Source organism: Solenopsis invicta, chromosome 11, assembly GCF_016802725.1.
Source record: "Solenopsis invicta isolate M01_SB chromosome 11, UNIL_Sinv_3.0, whole genome shotgun sequence".
Classification (NCBI taxonomy): domain Eukaryota; kingdom Metazoa; phylum Arthropoda; class Insecta; order Hymenoptera; family Formicidae; genus Solenopsis; species Solenopsis invicta.
In genome coordinates this window covers 11,092,154-11,118,277 of record NC_052674.1, presented here as the reverse complement: position 1 = coordinate 11,118,277, position 26,124 = coordinate 11,092,154, and the positions used below count along the sequence as shown (strand labels likewise).

Genomic DNA, 26,124 nt, shown 5'->3' with positions numbered 1-26,124 from the left:
TTAACAAAATACTTATATATTTTATTCGTAACAGTATTAGTTAACAATTGAAGACACAACAACAAGTATATAAAAAAAATAGAAAACAAGAAAAGAAAAAAACACAGGTTACAACGTGTCAAGGTAAATGTGGTACCTCGAAAGGCAGGAAGCGCGTCAGTCGAACAATTTCGAGTAACTTAAGTTTTACGCGATCTTATCTTAATCCTAAGACGTAATATATACAGCGGCTTATGTTACAGTACTCTCCTATAGAGACGTTTGTACAAGCATTTTTTTGTGGTTTTACAGTGCGATTATTCTGCACGGATATCTAGCTCTATCAGCGACCAGGGAATGCAAAGTTGGCTTGGCCTCCGTTTTGATGAGCTGGCGGTGGTACCAAATCCTGCGTGATAGTCGGCAAACCTGCCTTAAAAGACCTGTCCCATCCGACTTTGTTACTGTCTGCCTGACGTTGCTGTACTTGTTGCGGTCCTTGCTGTGGCTGCACTTGTTGCTGTTTTTGTTGTGGCTGCACTTGTTGCTGTCCTTGTTGTGGCTGCACCAGTTGTCGTTGTCCCTGTTGTGGTTGCAATTGTTTCTTCTGCTGGACACCCTTTTCGGGGCTGTAAGGCACAACTTGCGTGTTCTGAGCCTGCGTGTCCTTGCGATCCCAGTCGTGATGATGGTGATGATCTTCGTTGGGGAACCACTCGGATATCCAGACCGGTTTCCATATCTTCTTCCAGGCTGGTACCCAGATTTCTTTCCAAGCAGGCACCCAAATCTGCTTCCAAGCTTCCTTCCAAGCGAGCTTCTTGTCAGGAATCCATTCCAGCTTCTTGCTCGGCTTCCAGATCTGCTTCCAAGCCTCCTTCCACTCGAGTTTCTTGTCGGGAACCCAGACGAGTTTCTTGCTCGGCTTCCAAATCTGTTTCCACGCTTCCTTCCAGGCCAGCTTCTTATCCTCTACCCAGATTTGCTTCTTCGCTGGTTTCCATACTTGCTTCCAGGCCTCTTTCCACTCGAGCTTTTTGTCCGACACCCAAATCTGCTTTTTTGCCGATTTCCAATACTTTTTCCACACTGGCTTCCAGATCAACTTCTTTTTCCAAAGATCATGACTCGTGTATTGCCATCCATGATGATCCGTACCGTGAAAGTGTTCACCCGGTATGCCAATTTTTACCCATTCAGGGACCCAGAGCTTTTTCCAAGCGGGTACTTGAATCTCTTTCCACACTGGTACTTGAATCTCTTTCCAAACCGGTTTCCAAATCTTTTTCCACGCAGGTACTTGAATCTCCTTCCAAGCGGGTACCTTGATCGGTACCCAAATCGGCTTCCAGATTTTTTTCCAAGCCGGCACCTGTATTTCTTTCCACACAGGCACTTGAATCTCTTTCCACACGGGTTTCCAGATCTTTTTCCAAGCGGGTACTTGGATCTCCTTCCACACCGCTTTCTGGGTTGGTACCCAAATAGGCTTCCAGATTTTCTTCCACGCAGGTTTCCAGATCTGCTTCTTCGCCGGTTTCCAGATCTTCTTCCAGCCTGGTTTCCAGACTAATTTTTTCTTCCAGTAGCCCTTGTCATGGTGATCGTCATGACCGCCATGATGCGCTTCGATTCCTCCTCCGCCGCCACCTCCAAAGTCACCGCCGCCAAAGTCACCGCCATGACCACTAGTATCGCCACCTCCAAAATGACCGCCACCGTCGTCACCTCCAAAATGACCGCCGCCATCTCCACCGCTACTGCCAAAATGACCGCCGATGTCGCCACCTCCGAAATGACCGCCGCCGTCGCCACCTCCGAAATGACCGCCGCCGTCGCCACCCCCAAAATGACCGCCGCCATCGCCACCTCCAAAATGACCGCCGCCGTCGCCACCCCCAAAATGACCGCCGCCATCGCCACCTCCATAGCCACCTCCATATCCACCTCCATAGTGACCACCGACGTCGCCGCCGCCGCCGCCGCTGCTACCGAAGTGACCACCCCCAATATCGCCACCTCCAAAACCACCACCGCCACCTCCATAATCACCACCGTCGCCTCCCCATCGTTTTTGCGCTTCCGTACCGTATCTGTGATCATGATAACATGATTGATTCAAGATCAAAAAATTAATAAATCCCACCCTCATATTTTAATTACTTTTAAAATTATTTTAATCTTCTTTTATATACAAAAAAGTCTTCCGAGGTCTATGTGCTATCTAGATTTATAAATTATTTTCATGCTGATTAAAATAAAAATAATAATATTGTAAAATGTAAGGTACTTATAGAAAACTAAAAACACAAAAAGAGTGAGAAAGAATTTCGTATCATTAACCGCTAATATTTCGTAGTTTGCACATTAGATCTTCACAAATCCTTATAAAAAGAAATTTAGCGACGTACGCTGTTATTATCAAACATAGCGTGGCTTTCTTTATTAAGACAAGCTGTCATACATACGGAGTTTGCCGTTGTAATTGTTGCTGTAATTGCGTCTGATCCACGGCCTTGCTCGCCACAAGAGCGGCTTGTAGTAGCAGCGCTAGTACAGCCTGTAAACAACAATCAAAATAAACAAAACGCGAATATAAAAAAAAATAGTATTAATAAGTTGATAAACGGAACGACTTTTAAAATTTATCTGCGATTAATCGTACATGTAAATATTATACGATAATTTTAGCAGTTAATATTTGCTGATCGATAATAATATATTTATCGAAAAATAATAAATATTTGTAAGTGAAATAAAATGACCTAAAACGTAAAAAGATTGAAATTTATGCACGAAAATACGAGGTTTGTAGATCCGTATAAGGTGAATCCTGGAGTTTAACTTATTCGAAAATTTCTCCAAATTATTTCAATTATTTAAAAATTTATAAGGAGAAGAGAAATTAATTGTGTAACTCTGTTTTCATTACAAAGTTATTTGCTTTGCATATAGTTTCGCAAGAGCGACTTTGATTTCTCGGTTATTCCTGCACGTGTGTTTTAACGGAAGTTCAATTATAAAATGCAAATTAGTAGCCTAATATCTGTGTACAAATCTATGTAAATAAGAAAAAGAAAGGAGGAGAAATTGTAGGCTGACAGATTTATTAAGTCCACGCATTTAATAATCATATTCTAGTTTACCAGTCCACAAAAATGTTGATGCAAGTATACGATAAATTTCTTTGCCTCGACTCGATTATGACGAGTAGCAATGCGGTTAAAACGTTAGTAGAAGACTTATACATCCTGTCCGGAGTGACGATGATTTACATTCGCCTGGCCGAGCACTACGTTCGTTCAACAAGCGACAAGTGCCGAAGAAGAATGTCATCTCTCCTCGAAGTTGAAACGACGCACTTTGAAAATTTTTTCCGGTACGCATTACGATGCAACCATCAAGGTCGCGTGAATTAACCGGAAGAGCCGCGCAAGATAGTGGCGTTCGACTAACGGGCACAACGCGCGCGCGACACGCCGACATCGCGCACCGACACGAATTGATAGAGTGAAAATTGATGGAGAAAACTGACCGCGCATCCCGGGCGAATCCTCATATTTCTCGCAATGCCGCCCGTCGGGCTCGGGCCGCGTACTCCTGTTCCCTGGACGCAGGAAAACGTAGCTTACTTCGTCCAATCACCGGAACGCCGTAGTTATATAGGCACGTATCCTCCCCCGAAGGCATTCGCGGCGCGAGCATTGTGGTAAGGAAGCAGCAGCCAGCTCAGAAGCCAGCGGTGGTGGCGAATCATCGACGGTAGAGGTGGCCCCCGTCGGCCCCGTTGGTTCCACACGTGGTGGAAATCGGAGAATTCCATTTAGAAGGTGGTGGTAGTGCCCCGCACCGTCGTTTTGGGTCCTGGGTATCCCTTACGGTTGAACCCTTCTTCTCTACCTCTACCTCTACCTCTACCTCTTCTTCCACCATCGTCCTCCTTCTAACACCCCCACTTCCGGCCCGTGAGACCAGCCGAGCCATATCATCCACACGGAGAAAGTGATCGAGAGCACGATCCGGTCGAGCAAGCAAGAACGACTTGAACCTCCCAGTTATTCCAGCGCGTGTGTTTCAACGGTGAAGTTCAAGCCTCGCAAGGTTATGCGACAAGGTTATGCCTCGCGATCCAGATTATTTCGATACTACCGGAGCGAGAAAGAACACGCCTAATGCCTTCATTAGATATCTCGAAACAACGTTAATTCCTTCTTAGGTAGCTGATCGAACCGGTTCGGGTGACTCTCATGAGTCTGCTGCGAAAGCTACGCTATCCATTTCTTTATTAATAATTAATGATGTTGGTACGACGATATAGATGGAATTAATTCTAAACTCTAATTGAATTTTATGGGGTTTCGAAACAACTTTTCGGATCATCAATCACTTCTAGTTTTAAAATGATATTTTGGTGAACGTAACAATGCAAATATTTCGACATTTATATAACGCATGTTTTTAAAAATGTTTTATCTCACATGCTGAAATTGAGACACTTTAACGTTGCTAAATCGATCTATTCGATTCCGAACAGATATTATCGAAAAGCTGATATCGGGAAACATGAAAATTCTTAGACGCCAGTTTTATATAATAGCATTTATTACAGTTTATAACTAGGCTTTTAAATTATTTAAAATTTTTTAAATTATAATTTTAATTACTTAAAAATTTATACAAAGATAGAAATAAAAAGAGTTTGAAGAGTGCCAAAGAGCTTCAAGTAACATTAAATCGTGACGTCTAGAGTTTTCTGAGATCCAGAGTCGATCTAATTGTAAGAGCTTAACGACTATTTATTTTTATTATATTTTATATCAAAAGTAACATATTACAATATAAATATTATATATTATTTCTTTAAGAAAAAAAATTCAATAAAACCTATAAATTTGATAGAATCAAGTTAAATAATCATCGCTTTTCTTTATTATTGTTTCTTTTTTCTCTAATGCAATTGCGTATGTTCAAAGCAGTGTTACACGATAACGGTGAAACGAAATGGATGTCGCTATCGCGCACCCGCACACACACACACACACACACACACATACACACACACACACACACATATACGCAAATGGCGGAATTGCTTGTGAAACGAGATAAACATTTTAATGGGGAGAGCGTGGAATTGGGACAGTTAAAAAGCAATTCGGACAGAAAATCTTGTAACGTAGAAAGAATTAGCGGCGATCTCAGGGCCCTTGCCGCACTTAATCGCTCTGTTTTGCGCGAAGCTTACGACCGCGCGATTTTCTTCCGACGACGATCGCTCCTTGGCGTCACGAGAGAAAGCGTACCGGGGAACGGTTTCGTGCATACGGAGTGTGCAAGCGCATTTTCCGCTTTTTATCGCGGAGACAAACAATGTGCGGCCGCGGCAACGAGCACAGCCGGGAAAATTAGATCTAACGAGGCTTCGTTCGTGAGATTCCTGAGTGATAGCGAGAGTGCTAGCGGCCCCCTGGCGCTCTCTCGCTCGTCTGATGAACGATATCGAGACTGATATCGGGAAGGAGCTACGTCCGACGACCGGCGGAGACAAAGAATAGAAAACGAAAAGATCGGCCGGGGATCGGTATAGGCGCGTACCGGTGGCGTTTAACGGTAGACGTTAAACTGCGTTAAGTGCATATATCCGTTTAACACGTCGCGCCGACTCACGGATGAAAGTGAATTCCCTCGACCGGCCGCTAGAGAGTCGCCGGCATGCGTCTCGAAACATTCGCGCACGAAACTCGGGGGTATACGTTCTCGCTATTCCGGTTCATAAATCACTCGCCCATTGACTGCTCCAGATTTTCGAATCCACAGGCATGAGAGCAGTCCGCCGGGCAAAAGCGCCTGGGGGACGCTCGAACGTGGACGTTCGCCTCCGCACCACGGGAATATCCGCTTTCGTTATTGGCACGGTCGTAATTTAGCGTTGCGCAAGAAGGATACTCCAAAATACAAATAGAGAAATGCAGATCTTTGAAGATCCTGAAAGTCGTTTGCTTGCAATTATCTTAAACTCTTTCGAGATTATTTTTGCACATATGTAGAAGAGTTCTTCTTATACACCCTAAATTCACATGCGATCAGATAAAGATAAGAAGACTCCGATCTATCCGGATGAAATCTCGCGCCATGGAGAATGGAGAACCGTTGTGTGCGCATAAATTATTATTAACTTTCGTTCCGTCGAAACGCGTTTTATTCTCTCCCGCTGCTATTCTTGCCTTTACTGCATTTTTATCTTTCAGAATCTCGCGCGGGGCATGGCATAATTAGGGAGAAATTTGAAACCCGAGACGAGATGAAACGGCAATATATAGGCAATATCGCGCGCGAACGAGATAGGAAACGGATTCGTGCGCTTGTCCGCGCGCGGGTAACCCAAATAACAAGAGGACGTTTCTCGAAAGGCCCGGTATCTCCGTACATCTCAAGGGTCGCAACATTTAGAAAGCAAAAGCGTATACACTCGCGTATCGGCCGATATGTCGAACAGCTTGAGAGTAAACGGGAATTTCTATCGGCCCCAATTTTCTATTTGCACTCGACTCGGGATTTTTCAAACGTCGCGGTCGCGTCGATGACTCTGAAAACGAAGTCGTTCGCGAGAGATATCGTTTTCCTCGAAACATCTGCCGGAAGCAGATATCGTCGCGGAGACCGTTACACAATTATCGGAGTCGACTCAAAAGCGATCAGTCGCGCACCGTTATTAGATAATCGGGCCTAATTCAATATTTGAAACAACGCGATATTGGTTCATCCGGGATCCCGTGTTACTTTTATTTTATCGTTTACTCGTCTGTTTGCCAAATGTTCAGATTTCTAAATTTCTGCTCTTTTTACTTTATATACCCCACATTCTGTCTAACATACACACACACACACACACACACACACACACACACACACACACACACACACACTGTCCAAAATGGATATTTGATCTCACGTAGATATCCTGATCACGTTATTCATGATTTTCACTTTTTTGCGTTTCCTCCGGTTTGCGGTCTAATTAGCTGAGAATTTGTTTGTAAAGACCGGAACAAGCTCTCAAGTGTTTTAAATGCGTAATTACCCTTTCTGATGGCCGCTACCTTGCGGCCAGGGGCCGTTAAAATTCTTCCGCAATTTTACGCTGGCTTTATCGGTCTATGCAAGCATCTCGAGTGCTTGATTTCAAATACTCGATACAATCTGCTGCGCACTCCGCTGAAGAAAGTTCGCGGAAGAAAGTTAATCTTTCGAAATCGTGATACAAGAAAGATACTTTATGTTTAAATTTCTTCGGAGATTGACGCCTTGGAAATTTCAAAATTGAAAATTTGTTAACTGATTGCATTAAAATTTAATAAGCAAATACGAATGTCTGAATTTATTGACTATAGCTTAAACTTGCTATTCTAAGCAAGAATAGCAAGACGGAATTAAATAAGCATTAAATGTTAAATAAATATTAAATTATTAACATATAAAATAAGTATTAATTGTCAGATTTAATCTCGCAGTAAATTGTTTATATAACACGTGCAATTGCGAGAGAACAAATAGGATAATTGCTTTTAGTTACGAGTTGGAATATGTTTCTTTCACCTGTGCCGTTTTATTGTATATTATTAAATAAAGCAGTCTGAGTATAAGTTGCAGGTTGCACAAGATTCGCGCTTCAGTTGATGCCGTTAGAGATGTGAGAGATTAAAGGTGCCGGAAGGAGAGATCGTTTCTAGTTTGTGTGACGTGCGAGTGCCGGCGTATTATTTCGCGAGTGAAAAGTCGCGTTGCGAATGCCTCCGAAACCGCGAATGACGTCGAGCATTCGTAATGCCGTTGCGGTGACTATAAAAAGGCACCTTGCGTAATCGTCGACCGTCTCTGTCCGCTATTATTTAGAATGCTAATCGCTTACGCCGCGACTCCGTATATCAATCACGTACACAATTTAAAATTAACCCTCTTAACTTTTAATATAACACTCCCACCTACATATCGCGTCTGCGTTTATCAGCGAGCTGCGTACTCGCGAATTATTTGAGCAACAAAAAATTTATCGATTTGTGTTAAGCGATTCGGAAAATCTTTCTTCACAAGATGGAAAAAACGCATATACTCTTTGAGATGCTCTCAAAGATGCGCAAATTTTATTCCGGTTTTTCAAGTGAACTCTCTAAACCGGTACAATTGCCTCGGTCACGCAATTAGTTCGTACGCGCTGCACGCGATGCGCAAATACTTTTTCATTCAGAAATATATTCTCACGTGTTCACAAGAATGAAAATACTCCTTCCCCATTAGTGCTTACAGTTACTCGTTCGGGTGTGTGTGTGTGTGTGTATGTGTGCAAAGATGAAAAATGCCGCCTCTGAGCTATTGTTAACAAAGGCTTATTTATTCCGTGCAACTTTATAAAATTATTTTCAATTAGAGGAGATTGACATCCGTGTTATTATGCAAATAATCTCGAATACTCCGGCAGATTAAATGGATAAACGATAGAAATGTTCTTGTCATTGAACTGCCATTAATCACTGTTATTATAATATCTAGGAAGATTAGAACGCGCTCTATAAGGAAGCACGTTGCAATGACTAGACGGATCATGACAAATTGCGGAGTCCCCCGTCTCTTACATCACACATGGTCGGCTATTTAGCACTTTCACCGAACTCTTCTGCGCCCACGTTGTCACGGCCGGATGTTCGATTTATAGACGTGAATGTAATTTGCACGCGCGTGCAATTATTTGATCGGCCGTAAGATGTGAATAAAAAGAAATATGACACACCAAATTGCTTTCGTTGAATAATGTATGCTATCCTACTAAATATATTCGCGAGGCAATCGAAATTTTATGTGACAAACATTGTAAATAATGGGAGAAATATGTAGAATGTGTCTGATGACAGATACTCCGACGAACGTTATCTGACGTGGAGTTCTTCTTCACGAAAAAGTCAACAAAAATATTTACAAATGTTTTGACTATATTTGGCTATACGAGCTAAGAATTATTAGTAAGAGAAATTAAAAAACTGAAGACTTCTCTGAGTTTGTTATTTTTTTTTTTTTCTAATCAACAACACAAAATTTTGTTCGCGAATTTAAGCGCTTTCAACGAAGTAAAGAGACAACAGAGAAATATATATTCCTCCCACACGAGAAAGATTTACAAGAGAGAAAAATGAAACTCCCGATAAATACCTCGATAAATAATTGATTCGACATTTTGATGAGATTTCCGATAATCTAGTCAATTCTTCCTGCGATTTCTTTTTAGTCTCACGTGTGCTCCTTACGTCTCCGAAGATTTTGCAGAGACATATCTGCGTATATAAATATTATTCCGATAGAGGTTTGCTTTCGAAAATGACGTACGCGTACCGCGCATAGCTGAGCTTGTTCAACCGAGTCGAGTTCAGCGGCTGTTTCCGTCTTCGACGGCGCGGCGTGCCGCTGCATCCCGTGTGGGCTGCCTCTCGGGTCTCTTCATCCACGGCGCGGTGAGGTAAGCCGCGCGTCGGCGTCGAGTTTCCACGGCGGGAAAGTGGCCGGACCGCGATCGTAAAATGTATATATATTTTCGCTTTACCCGCGATAAATGATGTCTTCGGTCGGCGGAACGATCGCCGTAAGACTTATAGCCGGCCTGATCTAGCGGTGGTTTTCCGTCAGGGATGGATGCGCCCGGCGACGTGCCACACGCGCCATTGCGTGCACTTTGCGGACGGTTCTTGCGTAAAACGACCGCTCTGTCACAGATCTGACCTTGATACTCATTTTCTATTTCGATGCATTACGTTTCACGCGTTGAATTCGATCGGTGAAAATGAAAGTTTTTGGTTTTTCTCTTTTACTTGCTTCAATGCGAGGAGACAAAAGAAATCGGTACATCGGCTCGCCGTGCACCTGTCGCGATGCGAAAAGACTTTTGCGGCCCTGTTGCCGAACCAGAGAAACGTGGCCGCAAGAGCAGGTTTCCGACCCACGAACGACCTTCCGCGGTACTCGACGGATGAGTAGAGAGCTACGGGAGTGCATCGTTCGCTCGAGCGATGCATTCGAGACGAGCCTGCTTCGAAAGTGAAATCCGCCCTGACTCGGTGAACAGCGATGCGCCCTATCTAGGTGAAATCTGCACACATATGTTCGAACAACCTGCGAAACGCAAACTTTTGCCCAGCCGTTAATTAAAGCGATGGAAATGCAACTGGAAGACATACATTTTCGAATACATTCGAATTTTTTCTCAATTTTTATTTTCAAAAAACTACTCAATTTTCTTAGCTTTAATATAATTTTTTTTATATAAACTGATGCTTCTTTTTATTTTAGATTTAAAAGTGTTAAGAAAAGATTATAAAAAAAAATTATTAAGAAATATTTTACGAGACGTTCTATATTTTATGTTGAAACATTTTTGTAATTTTTTAAAACTTAATTAGCTTCGTAAATTTTTTATTCTCACATCAGCCTTTCTTCAAATTTGTTTGAATCGATAGTTATAATTAATACTTGCACTTTTATATGTATTTTTATTTATACAAGCACTTTTTTAAATTAACAAGCAATTAAAATAAAACCGTTTGAGACTGCGAGTAAAATACAGTATTTTAATACATTGAAGAAGTTGTTCAAAATCAGCGACATTACCTTAGAAGAGAAAGGTGAATCTCACGCACTTGAACAAAAAGGAGAATCATCTAACTTTGCAACAATATTGCTAGATGGCAGCATGATGATAGTTCTAAAAAACAATGAAAACTATTATTTTTACAAAATAAAACACTAAAAAGTGATTTTTTAAAAGGCAGAACAAGAAAAGAATATAATTTTACGAAAAACAAAACGTGTCTAAATAAGACCCATTTTTCTATAAAAAAAGAAACATTATTTTACTTTATAAAATATGATTATATTATTAATATAAAAATAAGTGCCGCTAATTAGAACATCTAAAAAAAAAAACATTTTCTTTATTATAAATCTCACAAATACACATTTTCATGTACAGTTATCGTATCACTGTAATTCTGAATGACTTCTAAGATTGCTTGTACAAAACGCATAAATATGCCTGCATTAAAGTAACAGAGATGGCATTACGAATTAAAGAGAGGCATGCGGATAATGATTGCTTACGACATTGATCGCGGGGCGTATAATTTCACCCAGATAACGCTTCGCTGATCACAGATCGGAACGAATTTCACTTTCCAAGCGGGGATCAAGATGCGTCTCGTGTGGGAAACGATTCGCGATTACTCGTTACGCGAAAGTGTTCGATTTATGTCATATTTCGCGGACGCGATTCGCCCCGGCCTCGCGGCGCATCATTGGATTATTAAGGCAAGGTCAAGGTCAACAGATTAAGGTCGCTCGCGAGATAAATCTCAAAGCGGACAAGTGGACCAGCCGGCTTTTAACGGCTCGTCGCGAATCGGGTGAGAACGTTACGTGTTCCGGAAATATATTTCGATTCGGAGAGAGGCGTCCCACTGCTCCGTCCCGACACACACGAAATGTATGCAATTTATTATGCGCGCTTGATTAATACGGACACGCTCGGTGTTTTGATGTAATCAAATTTATGGATTCATTAAAGAGGTGTAAATCTTGCTAAAATCCTCGCGAAGTGCGCGAGTTGTCAACGCGGCGCGCGGTTCCGGCGCGAACCCGCCGTCGTTTTATGAGCTGCGAGGAATTTTAATTGAAAGTGATCCTCACGTCTTCTGCAATCATCGATTAATTTGAAATTCAAGTGCGTTTCCCCTCGCTCGTTGCCGTTGATTTATGGTTTGTTAGCCTAGCACGATCGGCGTGACCGGAGAGGGTGGTGGAGGGTGGAGATTTCATCGGAGATTATCGGAGATTTTAATGAGAGGCAATTTGCATGGCTCATTATTCGCGCGCTGGCCAAATGGTATTTTCAGCCATTAAGTTTTGATTCAAGTGCGATAAATAACGATTAAACATGGGGAGGCGTGTATTTTCCAAGGAGAATATTGGGGGAGAAAATCGTGGCGGCCGCGTCGTCAGCCACGGCGTCTAATATACACTGTAAACGTGTTTGGCGACCGCGCGTGATATATACCCGCTCCCGTGTACTCGCACGAGTACTTTCACTCTCCGGACGAGTCTTACGGATCCCCGTTAACCGGAGCTTTTCCTCAAGTTTAACTCAACGTCATTATATGCTAATATAACCGGGCTGCCTCCTGCCTTTCCTGTCTCCTGTGAGAATCCGCTCGAGGCTCTTGCAGGCCGCGTAGCTCGCTGCCGGCGAAAGGCTCGAAAGCGATTTTAATGCCGTCCTCCCCCGGGCGAGAGGAAGGAAGAGAGAAATGCCGGAACGTTTGTAATTAAGGTCGTGGTAATGAGGAAGGCAAGATCACCTGCGAGACTCGTACGCATCTTCGCGACCGATTTCAACATTGTCTCGGTGCAATAACATCTTACTTTTACTTTTTATTGGATGGTTGCACTTTCGCTGCATCGCGCCGCGTCGCCGTCGCGGAATGAGTGGCAGAATTTTGGCGAAAAGCGCAGGATGTTTCACATTTAGCGTGTTTTCTTTCGTAATAATTCGTAAATTTTTCTCGACAGAAAAACGTCGAAACGACTCATATCATTTATCGTGCCTTTGATTTTCAATATTAATTGCCTTTGCAATTAAACTCTTGAAATTAAAATATCATGAAATAAAATTCACGCAAAGTTAGCTGAAAAATATCACATTTTATAATTTATTTGTTTCTTTCTTCAACCTACAAAAAGTTCTTTATTTTCTTTATTCTAATTGAAAATAAAGAATGCTAACTATACTGTACAATTATGTAAACTATTATTGTACTGTACAATTACGTAAAATTAGATAAATAGCTCTGAGAGTATTAGAAATTTGAGAGAGCTGTTGCGTTTCGCCTGTAATTTCGAACGATCTGCAAAATCATAGTCGCCAAAAGATGAAAGTGTGGCCGATTGATCGATTACTCTCGGGGTCTGAATCGAAAGTACTTTTGGCGTTCCTTCTCGATATTCCTTTCGGGTTTGTACACGTCCTCATTAAACTGCCATGGAAGATTTACCAGCCGTGTACCACTTCCGGTCGATGTCTTCCCTACCATTCAGATTGCAGTCTCTTTTTTTATTTTTCGCTGCCTCACGTAGCTCGCCCCCATAGCACGTTGTTGCAGCACGATTGTGGAGAAAGTAAAGGTCGTGAGTTCGTCTCGCGACCCTGAAGACCCTGAGATACACGCTTGCTCGCTCGATACTCGTCTTATCCTTAGAAAGCATCGTGCCCCTCTCCCACCTCGCTCTTCCGCCTCGTCATCCTTTTGATTTCCTTCTACGTGTTGCATAGCGCATCTTCGTATGAAAGCAACGGTACTTTCATATAAACTAATGTGAATTAATGGCTTCACAGACGAGCGCATCGTATTCGCGAACAATATCTTAATAAATGCTGCGGAAGGAGAGAGAAGAGAGTGGGCACTTTCAAACGCATGATTATCACGATCGATGATCTTTGAAAAACAAAAAAACTATGGCCATGACTAAAAATCTCATCTTTCTCAAAGTCTACAACTCTTTTTTTTAGAGATCTGTTGCTTTAATATATATATTACTTAAAAGATTTTAATTATTTATATTTATTCATATTCATCATGTGACCCAATATCATGTGAATCTCATTTCTTTTGAGTTATGCAAAACTACGACAGACTTTTAAATGAATAAACAAAAATAAGCAGTTTTATTGTCTTCAAAAATTTATGTAAATTTAATCATTTGTTTCGCATAATAAATTTTAAATTTTACTACTCATTAAAAATTAAATACACTCGTATGTCATTTATTTTAACTTATAATTGCCTTTATTGCATGAATAAAGGATTTATAATTAAACCTAATATGAATAATTTATAAAAATGTATCATATTTAAAAGTACATTATGTTTTTATAAGTAATATCATATTTATAACTTGACATTAATTTAATATTAATTATTTGTAAAAACAGGTTTATTATAATTTTATGCTCGAAAAAGCATGATTAGCATATTTTTAATAAATTGTTTGCAGTCAAATTTGACGATCGTTTAAACTATGCTGAATCTATTATCTTATTTTGTTAATTATGCGGTAAACAAACTTTGCCTAAAGTCAAGGTTTTTTTTTTTTTAATTTCTGATTTAAAGAATTATGACTTTTGATTAATAAAGTTCATTCCCAAGTAACATAATTATTACTTCATCAAATCTAGATATTTCTTTAATGCATTTTATCATAATAAAAATTTAAATTTTGCTTTATATAGGTAACATTTAAAATAAAAATAATTTAAAATAAAAATAAATTTGTATATTTTAAAATTATACAATATGTACAAAACATTTGTGGAATATTTTCGTGGATTCTTTTTTTTTTGCAAAAACAACTTATTCTCAATTTTGACGTTACGGATAATATGAAGAAAATGTCTTATGTAAATGTGAAGGAAATCAATTAATAATTCGTGGTGTAGTATAAAATAATATTTATTAACGTATAAAAAATATTAACATGCACGCATCCCAATAATCAAACGATATTTACAGAGTAAGGTATTAATTACACATGATATTAATACGCACGTGGCCATTCCGAGGCTATGGATTATTCACACTGTGATGAAAAAAAAACTAAACAAAGAAGTATTACTTTTATGTAATTTTCATTCTAAGATTTAATCCAAATTGATCTACTAAAATAAAGTCATTTGTTACGTTGATGTAAACATGTTTAACAATTTTACATGTTTTCTCTAATGACAAGTGGATTACGATTATTATTATTTTCCAACAAAAAATTGTCAAACGCAATTTTTCTTAGTGATGATCTATCTCGAAGCTCAGGTAAGTAAATCGTTAATCTCTCTCTAGGAAGATGTGTGTCGTTACAAGTTTATTCATTTATAGATCAGTTATTAGTAGGCATCTCGCTCTTTTGAGGGATATCTTCACATTCGTCAGATTACTTCGGTTCCTCTATAACATTTTACGAAGAACCGAGCGGTTTCGCAACCCAGTCGCACTGTCATTGAGATGATCAATTGAAAATTTTCATCATCCACTTTCGTACATATCTCATAGTCGTGATGCTTTCTAACTGTTAGTTGCAGGCTTTCCTCTTCTTCGTGCGGTCCGCGTCTACTAGTCGGCCTTCCCTTTTCTCCTCTTGAGACATACCTATATCTACAGCCGAACAATCCATTATCACAAGACGTTATAAGACTCGACCGACTTCCGACGCAATTCTCTAACAATTTTCAGAGTTGACCTCTCAACCCTCGCAATGTCACGAGATAGACGCAGAAGAAAGATCGAGCCGGCTGAATATAATTTTCAATGACGATCTACTTGTAACCGTGATGATCGTCGTCGTGATGAGACTCGATGGGAACCCAAACTTTCTCCCAGACGGGCTTCCAGATCTTTTTCCAAGCCGGTACTTGCACGTCCTTCCAAACCGGAACCCACTTACTCTTCCATTCGTCTTTCCACACCTGTTTCTTCTGCGTGACCCAGATTTGTTTCTTTTGAGGCACCCATACTTGCACAGATTCTTCCTGCCAAACTAACTTTTTGTCCTGTACCCAAATTTGCTTCTTCTCCGACTTCCAGATTTGTTTCCATTCCTCTTTCCATTCTAATTTCTTATCGCTTACCCAAATCTGTTTCTTTTCCGTTCTCCAGACCTTCTTCCAGACCGGCTTCCAAATCAGCTTCTTCTTCCAGAGATCGTGGCTAGTGTACTGCCAACCGTTATGGTCCTTGCCTACGTTGTGCTCTCCTGGTATGCCGACTTTAACCCACTCCGGTACAAACATCTTCTTCCACTCGGGCACCTGGACTTCCTTCCACACAGGAACTTGAACTTCCTTCCAAACGGGTTTTGTTACCTTCTTCCAAGCTGGCACCTGAACCTCCTTCCAAGCCGGCACTTGGATCTGCTTCCAAACGGGCTTCTGAACTTTTTTCCAGGCGGGTACCTTGACCTCCTTCCACGCGGGTACTTGCGTCTCCTTCCAAACCGGTACCTGTACCTTCTTCCACACCTGCTTCCATGTCATTTTCGATTCTGTTTTCCAGATTTGCTTCCATTCGGGCTTCCATACCAACTTCTTCTTCCACACCCCTTTCGGGCCGTGATCATGCGCCGGAGGTCCATAGGATCCGGAGGGTGATGACGGCGGGCCATAGGAGTCGGAAATCGAACCACCGAAATCGCCACCGCCACCACCTCCGTGACCGCCACCCCCACCATAACCGCTGTCACCACCTCCGTGACCGCCACCACCGCCGTAACTGTCGTCACCACCGCCAAAACCGCCGCCGTGGCCGCCACCACCGCCGTAACCGCCGTCACCACTGCCGAAACCGCCGCCGTGGCCGCCACCGCCACCGTGGCCGCCACCACCACCGTAACCGCCGTCACCACCGCCGAAACCGCCGCCGTGGCCGCCACCGCCACCGTGGCCGCCACCACCGCCGTAACCGCCGTCACCACCGCCGAAACCGCCGCCGTGGCCGCCACCACCGCCGAAACCGCCGCCGTGACCTCCGCCTCCGCCGTAACCGCCGCCGCCGCCGCCGCCGCCGCCGCCGCCGCCGAAACCTCCGATCCGTGATGATCATCGAACGATCCACCTCCGTGATCGTCACCGAAAGATCCTCCGCCGTGACCACCGCCAAAGGATCCTCCTCCACCATGACCGCCGCCGAAGGATCCTCCGCCGTGATCACCGCCACCGAAATCAAATCCTCCCCCGCCGCCGCCGCCGCCGCCGAAGGATCCGTGATCGCCGCCGCCTCCGGATGGTGCTCCGTAAGATGACGAAGGTGGCGCGCCATAAGACGACGAGGGTCCAGACGGTGCACCATAAGATGACGAAGGCGCACCGTAAGACGATGACGGCGCTGGTGGAGGTGCACCATATGAATCAGGAAGAGGTGCACCGTAGGAGTTGGAAGGTGGTGGACCATAAGAATCGGAAGGTCCTACGTTCGGTGCACCGTAGGACGTCGATGGTGGTGCGCCATACTGCGAGCTTATGGGAGGCCTGTGGTATATTTTTCGTTAGAGTGATGACATCACACGTCGTAATTCAATAAAAACTTAAACGATTGTAATGCCATTTAATACTACAAGACTTGTGCAAATTACTTTTGCAGATAACATATAAATTATAATATAAAATTTAATATATAAACTCTAAGAATAAATTTTTGTGCATCATCTCATGTCAAGTATTAAATCTTTGATATACTCACTCTCTCTTTGTTCTAATTGGGTCTCCAAGCACAGAGATAACAAAGAGGCCACATAATATTGTCTGAAAGAATTTTTTTCCATTAGTTTATAAAAGTAGATGTCTGCATAAATAATTCAATTGAATATTTATAATAGTAATGATGATGACAATGATACAAACTTGAGAAAAATCGGAGAAAGGATAGAATAATTACAAATACTTTCAACAAAATTAACACTTCATGAATAAGAGATAACGCTGCGGTTTTCCTCGCGGAATGCAAAGATAAATGAGCGATAAATGTCTGCGCGCAAAGGAACAAAGATACGCTAATTGTGCGATCAATCGTGTGAAAGAGAAGATGCCCCGGGTAATTAGTCTTCTTTCTCTCAAGCGCGTCACGGCAGCATAATTATCTCATTCTCGCAATCGCCCCCGCCATCAGCCTTCCCGCCGGCTCTTAGTCTTTCATCGCGCGCGCGACGGAAATGCTGCGGACGGATTTCTACGCGCTCAAGAGCGCGTCTCTCAAAAATGAAAGTGTCCGCCGCAGAGCCGTGTGAACGCACGGCCGACGTAAACACCGACGCGAATTGGGTCGACCGACCCCCCTATTCTCCTCCATCCCGCTGTCTTCGCATTTTTCCACGAGGAGCCAACGGGACCGTAAAACCTGTACCGACGGTTAAATTAAAGGAAAGTGGGCTTCGAGATTCCTCTTCTCTTTTTTTCGTCAAGTATTGCCCTTGAGCGCTACCTGTCGCCCGTGTCCAGCCCTGCGGCAACGGGATATCATGTGCTTTGGCCGTCCCACTTGTCTCCTTCTTTCTCTTTTCCCCATTAAAAGTTATTCTAGGACCGTTTGACTATCAACGTACGTACACTTGGATACACGGAATGTCCCCGGCTATATATTGCGCGTGTCACTTTTCATGTACAAATTTCTCAATCCGTATTTAGAATCAAACTTTCCTCAATAAAGATAATGGACACCGACAGTTCATAAATTATAAACAATCGCGAGGAACTTGGAGCCTTAGAAATACAATTAAAAATTTTTTTTTTTAATTATTGAGCGACATACGAATTTGAATAATGTCGTAATTTACGTGTTATCGTAATTGTGAAGATCATCTGAAAATTTGCGACAGATGACCTTCCTTGATATCTTCGCAAGGTAAAAGACCGGTTTCATGAGCCAAAGGATCCGGTAAGCCGAAGGATTCGCAAGTGAAAGATGACTCGCTAAGTCTAAAACATCTTGCGTAAAACCTGGAATAACTGAATGTACTAATATTAGATATGAAATAATATCTTGAATAACACGTGATAGCTGGATAATTAGATATTAAGTATTTAGATATATTGAGGTCCTAGAATATCTTTGTGTTCAGGTATTTGAATATTTAAAATTTAAACAAACGATATTAGAAAACGATCTCAATTAGTGATCGACTAAATGTAACGAAATGTCAAAGAAAAAAAAAATTGTGACCTTCCGTCACAATGTTTTGTTTTGCGCCGGATATTGCCGTAATGTTTCAGAAGAAATTTCAGTAATTACGCATTATTATAAACGTTGATTAAACGTCATAGATTCACTTCTTCTCAAATTAACATAACAATAATAATTGTTTGCATATTATCTACATACTAATAATAACCTTGGCTTACTTTCTTTTTAATCCGACTTTTTATACGATCACTTCACATACCTATATTATTATCTTATTTCGCGTTGACATTGGCATGTAAAATTACCTGTTGATTATTTAACTTATTTTGTCTTTATCGTCTTTATCTAGTTAATAGCTATGTTTCTGTTTGTCAGAAATCGGATAAACATTATCTACTCTAATTAAATCAACATATCTTTGAATGAGATGTAAAGAAAAAACTCTATCTTTATATCTCATTCTTTAATAAATATAATTTCAAGTATGATGAAAATAACGTTTTAAAAAGTATAACATTATTATTTTATATCTAAACTGTAATATTTTGTAAATTCCCAAGATAGAATATCTCCAAATTTTGTTATACAAGGTAAATAAATAATTTATTACTTTATCTTTTGTTATATAAGAAAGTATGTTGCATACGGTAGTGATACATATATAAATATATATCATGTAATTGTAGAGAGAGAAATAAATTAAAGAAAAAGCGAGAACAGTGCACTTCAAAGAGTGCCGATGACATTGACTCATTGTCAGCTACTTGACTTTGCGGCTTCGCTTCGTCGACCCCGTCGAATTTCGCAAAGAACATTTAATGCAGTTATGTACCGTATATATATATATATATATATATAATATATATATATATATATATATATATATATATATATATTCCCAGAGCGGCTCTTATTTGCACAACTTTCCATTTCGCGGAGTGAAAAGTGACAAGAATGCCCACTTATAGCAATTGCCATTGGAAAATGGCACTGATTTGCCGGTTCGTTTGTAACAATTCACGTTGCCGCAGCCATGCTATTGCCTCGACAATTTTAAGGTTGCTCCGTCGAATACGCTTTTATGTACTCTTTTATGTAAAAATAAACTGCCACGTGCCATTATCAGTATATCGATTCCACGAAATATAAAAAGTTTTGCAGTTTCCGATGTAAACTTAGTTGCAATTATATAAAATCGTTTGTTTAATAAGTCTAAAATAATATTATGTATGTCTCTCTATATAATTGCACACGTTTTATCTATAATATTGTGAATTTAAAATAAAATATTGCACATTATACAATATAATATTAAGAAAAATAAATTTTTTTCATGTATTAAAAAAAATGTTATACGAATGCGAAAATAAACGGCAGCGTGAGAATTTAACGAAATCTCCTGACTTTATCAAGATTTATAATCTACGATATGATATCTAGAAAGCACTGTACTTCCACATTTCACTGGATGGCGCTAAAGCTAAGAAGACGACAGGCACAAGATCGCGTATCGCGCGCGTCGCGTGTCATCTAAAAAATGAAAGATTGCTACCGATATCGTCACTTTCCGTTCGAGAAGGAACCTCACATATATCACAGGCGCACTGACACATGATTAAAAACGCGAAGGATGAGAACACGGAGTAATAAATCGGCGGCGATAAGCACTGACCAGAATGGATCGCATTTTCTCGACCAGGGTGTACCGTGGCCCACCGTGTGAAAAGGATGGCAATGACCACCGTCTTTTTTTACGGCTCGTCACTCTTCTGAGGGATTCATCGTGACATACGTGGCTTTTATAGCGAATGCTCCTCTGCCTAGTAGACGCCTAGATACTCTAGACAGAGATATTTCGAGGAGGGGTACAAAGAGAGCCACGGTGCTATACGGGGGTCCCAACTCTGCGTGTACATCTTCAGTTAGGTGGGGATTCATGCTTCATAGCGAATGCGGAGCGACAAAGTAGTTGGTACGAAACGTAATGCAATTCAGTGAATTTTTAAAATTGGAACCAAAAAAATTCCAAATATCCTTTCTCTGACATACAAAAATCACTCTCAAAAATTATTTTATTCATGTGTACGCTCCATCCAAAATTGTACAACTAACATGAGACTTGCACGAGAAAGTTTTTTTTATATAAATTGATTTACAAGGGAATTTAACGTTTCAATTTTTAAGTTTTACGAAACTTACTAGTAAAATTGATTAATGAAACTTTCCTTTTGTAACTGAAGTGTCGACTTAAAAAAAAAAAAAAAACACGTTATAGCAGCGAATATCGTTGGCGAACGTAAAGATTCACGTGTAACTGGCCACTTGGCCAGTGTCCGATGACACGCAACGTATAACCGGTGATGACTTTCTCGGTAATTATTATCGGGGGCCTTTTAACCGTTCACTACCGCAAAGAGGAATAGACTTTCTACCACTCCTTGTTATAACATTGTTGTCACGAAACGGACAATGTTGAGTCTACATTAAAACAATATTCTCGAGAGGCTAATTATTCTCAATGAAAACTTCTCGGGATAATGGATAAATATCTATCGCAAGAAGTGTAACTATGTAATCTCGAGAGCTAATCTCGAGTCTAACGTCAGTCTGTGATGCTGCTGAGCAACGTAATCAACGGTACTCGCTCCAGTCACTAGAAAATGATTTAACGTCGGTATATCGTTGCAAATCGCGTACAAAGACCCAACGATTTTCGTTCCCAGACTTTGCGACGACGACGAGGAAGAGAAGGAGGAAGAGGAGGAGGAGGAGGAGGAGAAGGACGGAGAAATGCCTTTCTCATCTTATATTGGCACGGCGTGTCTCACGATGCAACATGGAAAAGCGCGGTTTCGTAATGCACGTGAGAACAATTTCGCTATGCAGCGCCGCGCGAAACCCGGTTCGCCCGCTCACGCTCGCGCTCACGCTCGCCACCTGCGAGAGGTCTCACTCTGACTTTCTTCCTCAGGGTTACTGTCGCTCCTGCGAAGTGCATGCGATGCGGCGTGCCGCCTTTCACCGCGCGACGGCATATTCTCCGCCGGGAGATGCACCGATTGCATCGACGCCGGACGCGAGACGACGGGGAAGCAGAGCCGCGCGATTATCGTCCGGCACGTACAGGGTGTTCTGTAATCGGCGGTATGACGTTGTATAAACGGTTGTGTAAACGGCTGATAATTTCACATGTAAGAACGTATCGAAAAACGCATAAGGAAGTTCCTCTCCTCGCTTCTAAGAAAATCAATTTAGAAAACTAATCGAAATGTCTTCTTCATCTTCTCTCACATATATGTACGTACACACGTCTCTCGTCGAACTCATTCTTTCAATTTGGAGACCCACGCTGCGCGCACGCGAGGAGCATTCTCATTTTTTTTTTTTTTACACGCAGAAGAGACGCGAAGAAGCGAGAAGCTGTGAGAGTCGTTACCCAGACCGCGCGCGACGGAATTACTTTGTACTTTCTTCCGATACGGTGTCAGCGGCAGCTGTCTTTCGGATTTTTTTTTGTCTTCAAGGAGATAATCGAATCCGTTACTTTCACTGGGTCTCGAGAATGCGCGATTGCTGCCGCTGATGATCGGGACGAGTCTCGAATGTGTGTTGTCCAATTCGTTAGAAGCTTGTCAAGATAGACGGAACTGATGATCAGGCGAGCACAAATGTTTCACGGAGGTAATTCCTCCTTAAATACAGCTACTCGTATTCCCGATTCATCGACCCCTGAAAAGAACTTGGAAAGATAAGTAAAAGAAAACCGCCGAGTGCAAAGAACCGGTAATATTAAGTGACAAATTAAAGATAACTTTCTGTACAAGTTCGCTATCATTATCGCGCGTGGAAAGATTTATAAAGCCACCGTCGCGGAAGATACGCTTTCTTTCCGCATTTATACATAGCGCACATACATACTATAATAATCATTCTAAGCCATCAGCACGGTAAAGAGAATATAATATAAGGCTACAGTCGTCGCTATACGGATGAGGTAGCAACCGACTTAAATTAATTGAGATTTTACTCCGAAACCATTCGCGGAGTAATGAATTTTCGCCGGCGGAAAGGTCGACGTTCGTGGAGATCGCGGATCGAAGATTTCACCTCTATGTCGCCGGCCGCTCACCGGTCGAAACGCGTTCTTCGAGTCACTCTACATGCGTAAAAAAAAAAAAAATTATTGTGCAGGCACATTCATTGACACATCCTCTCGCGCGTAATTTATCAGTACTAGAGTCGCGTGTGCGGTAATTTATCAACATTATAATTCGCTGCGGCGTGAAAAAAAACCGGTGCTGTTGTAAAAACGAAAAGAGGAAGAAAAGAAATATATAAATATATATATACTCTTCTACCAGGAAGTCTGGCCTCTATAAGCACTTTGCTCCATTCGAAATCCATTAACGATTTTCCTGCGGGCGATTCTGCTGGCACGTTACACAACTCGGTCGTTCGCGCCGTTACGTGTATATGAAACGCGAACGTTTCGCGTATTCGCGATATGATATTGCGAAGCGTATATCGTATTGGATTGCGCGCGGACTCAGCGATGCCAGATCTGGCCGGGACTTTCGGGCTTTCCTGAGCCGCGGCCGATTGCCGTAATTTCTTCTATAAGGCAGGGTGGATCGACGATAATCGTGAAGCGACTTCGTAATGACGCTCGCGTATCGCATCTCTCTCTCTGATGCCAACTGTTCTGAGTCGCAATCGCGTTATGTCAAAAGGAAAGTTACGCGGGTCGTAGCCGCGCGAAAGGGCGATATTATCGTCGCTCAACCGTGATCCAACGAGGCCGTATTAGCGATCGTGTTCCATCAAGATTTTCCGGGCGATAAAACAAGCTACTTACTCGTCGCTACCATTTCTCCCATTACAACGATCGCGCGGATAATGGAGGAAGAAGAAGGGAATTCACCTCTTCCGGTGATTCGGCCTCCGCGACTCAGCATGCGTTTCGCGTACTCACTCGTGCGATACGGCAAACGATTTAACCTAATCTTAGGAAGATATTATACATAATTTACATCTATCTAATATATATCTGTATAATATATACATTTAACGCAGTGTATATTTTACGTAAGACGCTTTGCGACGGATGCTTTTGCGCCCCCCTCCCCCTCCACCCCTCTCTCTCTCTTGATCGTTCTCGAGTCTCAAAACAGACGGCGTCCAACAGGCCGGGCGCGAGCAAACGTATTTCTGGCGAATTTTAATGGTTTGTTTACCGCGCGCAAGTCGGGTACAGATTGGGCCGGATACGTGTCTTTTTCGCAAAAACGCACGCCTTCTGGCACGCCGCGCCGCGCCGTGAGAGAAGATGAGACGCGTGCGCGCGCGCCTAACCGGCTACAAACGGAGAACCGCCTCCGGACAGGCGGAACGAGACACGTCAACGGCGGTGTATTAATTAGCCTTATCTATCATTAATTTGCATAATGGTAGCTATGAGCGTTTCCCGTAACGATCCGCCGCCGCGCCGTTTCTTCTCGAGGAACGAGCGATCGTTAGATCGAGCCGCTCATTATCGTTCCTTCCCTCCGCCCTCTTTCTCTCTCTTTCTCTCATAAAAAGCGCATCCTGCCGCCGGCTATTATTTCTGTTATCTCTTTATTACCTGGATTCGGCCGTACGGAACGTTCACGAGCCGATGGATCTGCCTAATTGCTCAGAAACCGCTCGTCGATGTTTAATTAGGTCGCTAACGAGCCAATTTTATCGCGCCGCGAGATCCGCGAGAGAGATCCGCTCTCCTTCGATTTATCGATTCCGTCGAATAGATCTTCCGCGGTCGAGTAAAAAAAAAAAAAACATTACGTACTCGCGCGACGTGACAGACTTTATTCCCGTTTTACAACAACGTTTACCACGTAACTACCATGCTAAACCGTGCAAACGGTTGTTCTCAATAAACAGATGGGCTACGCAAGGCATGGCGCTATAGCCGCGACGCGCGTTCCGAATTACGACATTTCGAGAGAGCGGTCTACGCGGCCTTTTCATGCCTCGACGGTAATTTCCGGAGTAGCAATAGACCGAAAAACCTGTCGGGAATACCGTACGGACTGGATGAGGAGCGCGTGCGGTTTGCGAAGCACGTTGCGTGAATGCCAATTAGCGGTATTTGCCGAACGTACGCGCGTATGTGTGTAAACGTTGTAAAAAGAACGCGCGAATGGACGGCGACTCTTTCGTAAAAATCCCTCCGGGAACGAGAGAGAATTTAGCGACGAGAGAGATTCACTTTTCGCCGAATTCGTGCACCGCAGTAGAAGATCGCTTCGGTAAGGTAAAAGTCCCCATTATGGAACACTTTTGCAGAGGTTATAGATTATTGGTTGATTAACATTATTATAAGAGTTTATATATAAATACTTTGAGTTGTGATCGATAGGCTGGTGTTCAAGGATGAAATTAAACTTTGGAAAATTAAAATTCATTAAAAATTTGAATTATTATAAATAAAAAACTAAAGCAAGAACCTGTACGTCTGTTGGAACACTATTTTTACAGCTTGACCCCCCGTTCCATAATCGATGTCCCCTCTTTGGAACACTTAAATATTTCTTGTTATAAATGATTAATTCACACAAAAACATCACAAAATAACTTTTTAGCATGCAAAATAATTTTTATTAGTTTAGTAGTAATAATAATAGTAATAATAATTTTTTAAAGTTAAATAAATAGATATAATAAATTAGCTTAGTTTTTAGTTTTTATTTTAAAATTTCAAAATATTATAGTTTACAACTCACAATAAAATATTTCTCACAACATACTTAACAAATAAGCATATTTATCATAAATAATCTAAGTAATAATACTTTTAATAATACTTTAATAATACTTGTAATACTTTTAATAATACTTGTGATCAAATTATTAAACATTCTTTGTCAGATTCCATTTTTAATCTTGTTTTGAATCGCTTATGTATTCATAAAATGTTTCGGTAGTCATCCATCCATTTTCTGAATTTCCTATACCCCAACCTACTGAGCAATTTTTTAAAATATTTGATGGTACAACTTCTTTGTATTTGAACATGATCATTGGAGGAGCTCGCGTACCATCAGCGCTGTACATAAACAAAGCAGTAAGGCTTTCTTTTTCACAGCCATCAAATATTTTATATGAATTCCTTGCTCCTGTTTCTGTTAAGACCTTATCAGATATTGGTACAAATTGTATGTTTGTTTCGTCACAGTTGAAAACTCTTGATGCATGAATGCTTAATAGATTTTTGTTCTTCAAGTGCGATCCAATTTCTTTAAACCAGCCTCTTATATCCTCTTTAGTAACAGAAGCCCGAATCATACTCAAATGCTGAGGTGTCCTGAAAGTTATTTCCTGAATTTCTCGTGTCGTCTTGGCCTATCATTAA

The 26,124-nt window shown here is 41.6% G+C and overlaps 2 protein-coding genes across 2 annotated transcripts; both read right to left on the bottom strand.

Annotated features, from left to right (window-relative positions):
• LOC105201393 lies at positions 1–3,632 on the bottom strand. Its single transcript, XM_011169387.3, has 3 exons — positions 3,515–3,632; positions 2,448–2,539; positions 1–2,072 (listed from the first exon to the last, which is right to left on the bottom strand). The coding sequence occupies exons 1-3, from the start codon at positions 3,536–3,538 to the stop codon at positions 323–325; spliced, it is 1,866 nt and encodes a 621-aa protein (XP_011167689.2). The 5' UTR covers positions 3,539–3,632; the 3' UTR covers positions 1–322.
• A 10,871-nt stretch (positions 3,633–14,503) lies between these two features.
• LOC105201392 lies at positions 14,504–20,532 on the bottom strand. Its single transcript, XM_039455054.1, has 4 exons — positions 20,404–20,532; positions 17,295–17,356; positions 16,671–17,083; positions 14,504–16,638 (listed from the first exon to the last, which is right to left on the bottom strand). The coding sequence occupies exons 1-4, from the start codon at positions 20,416–20,418 to the stop codon at positions 15,377–15,379; spliced, it is 1,752 nt and encodes a 583-aa protein (XP_039310988.1). The 5' UTR covers positions 20,419–20,532; the 3' UTR covers positions 14,504–15,376.
• Positions 20,533–26,124: the final 5,592 nt, after the last annotated feature.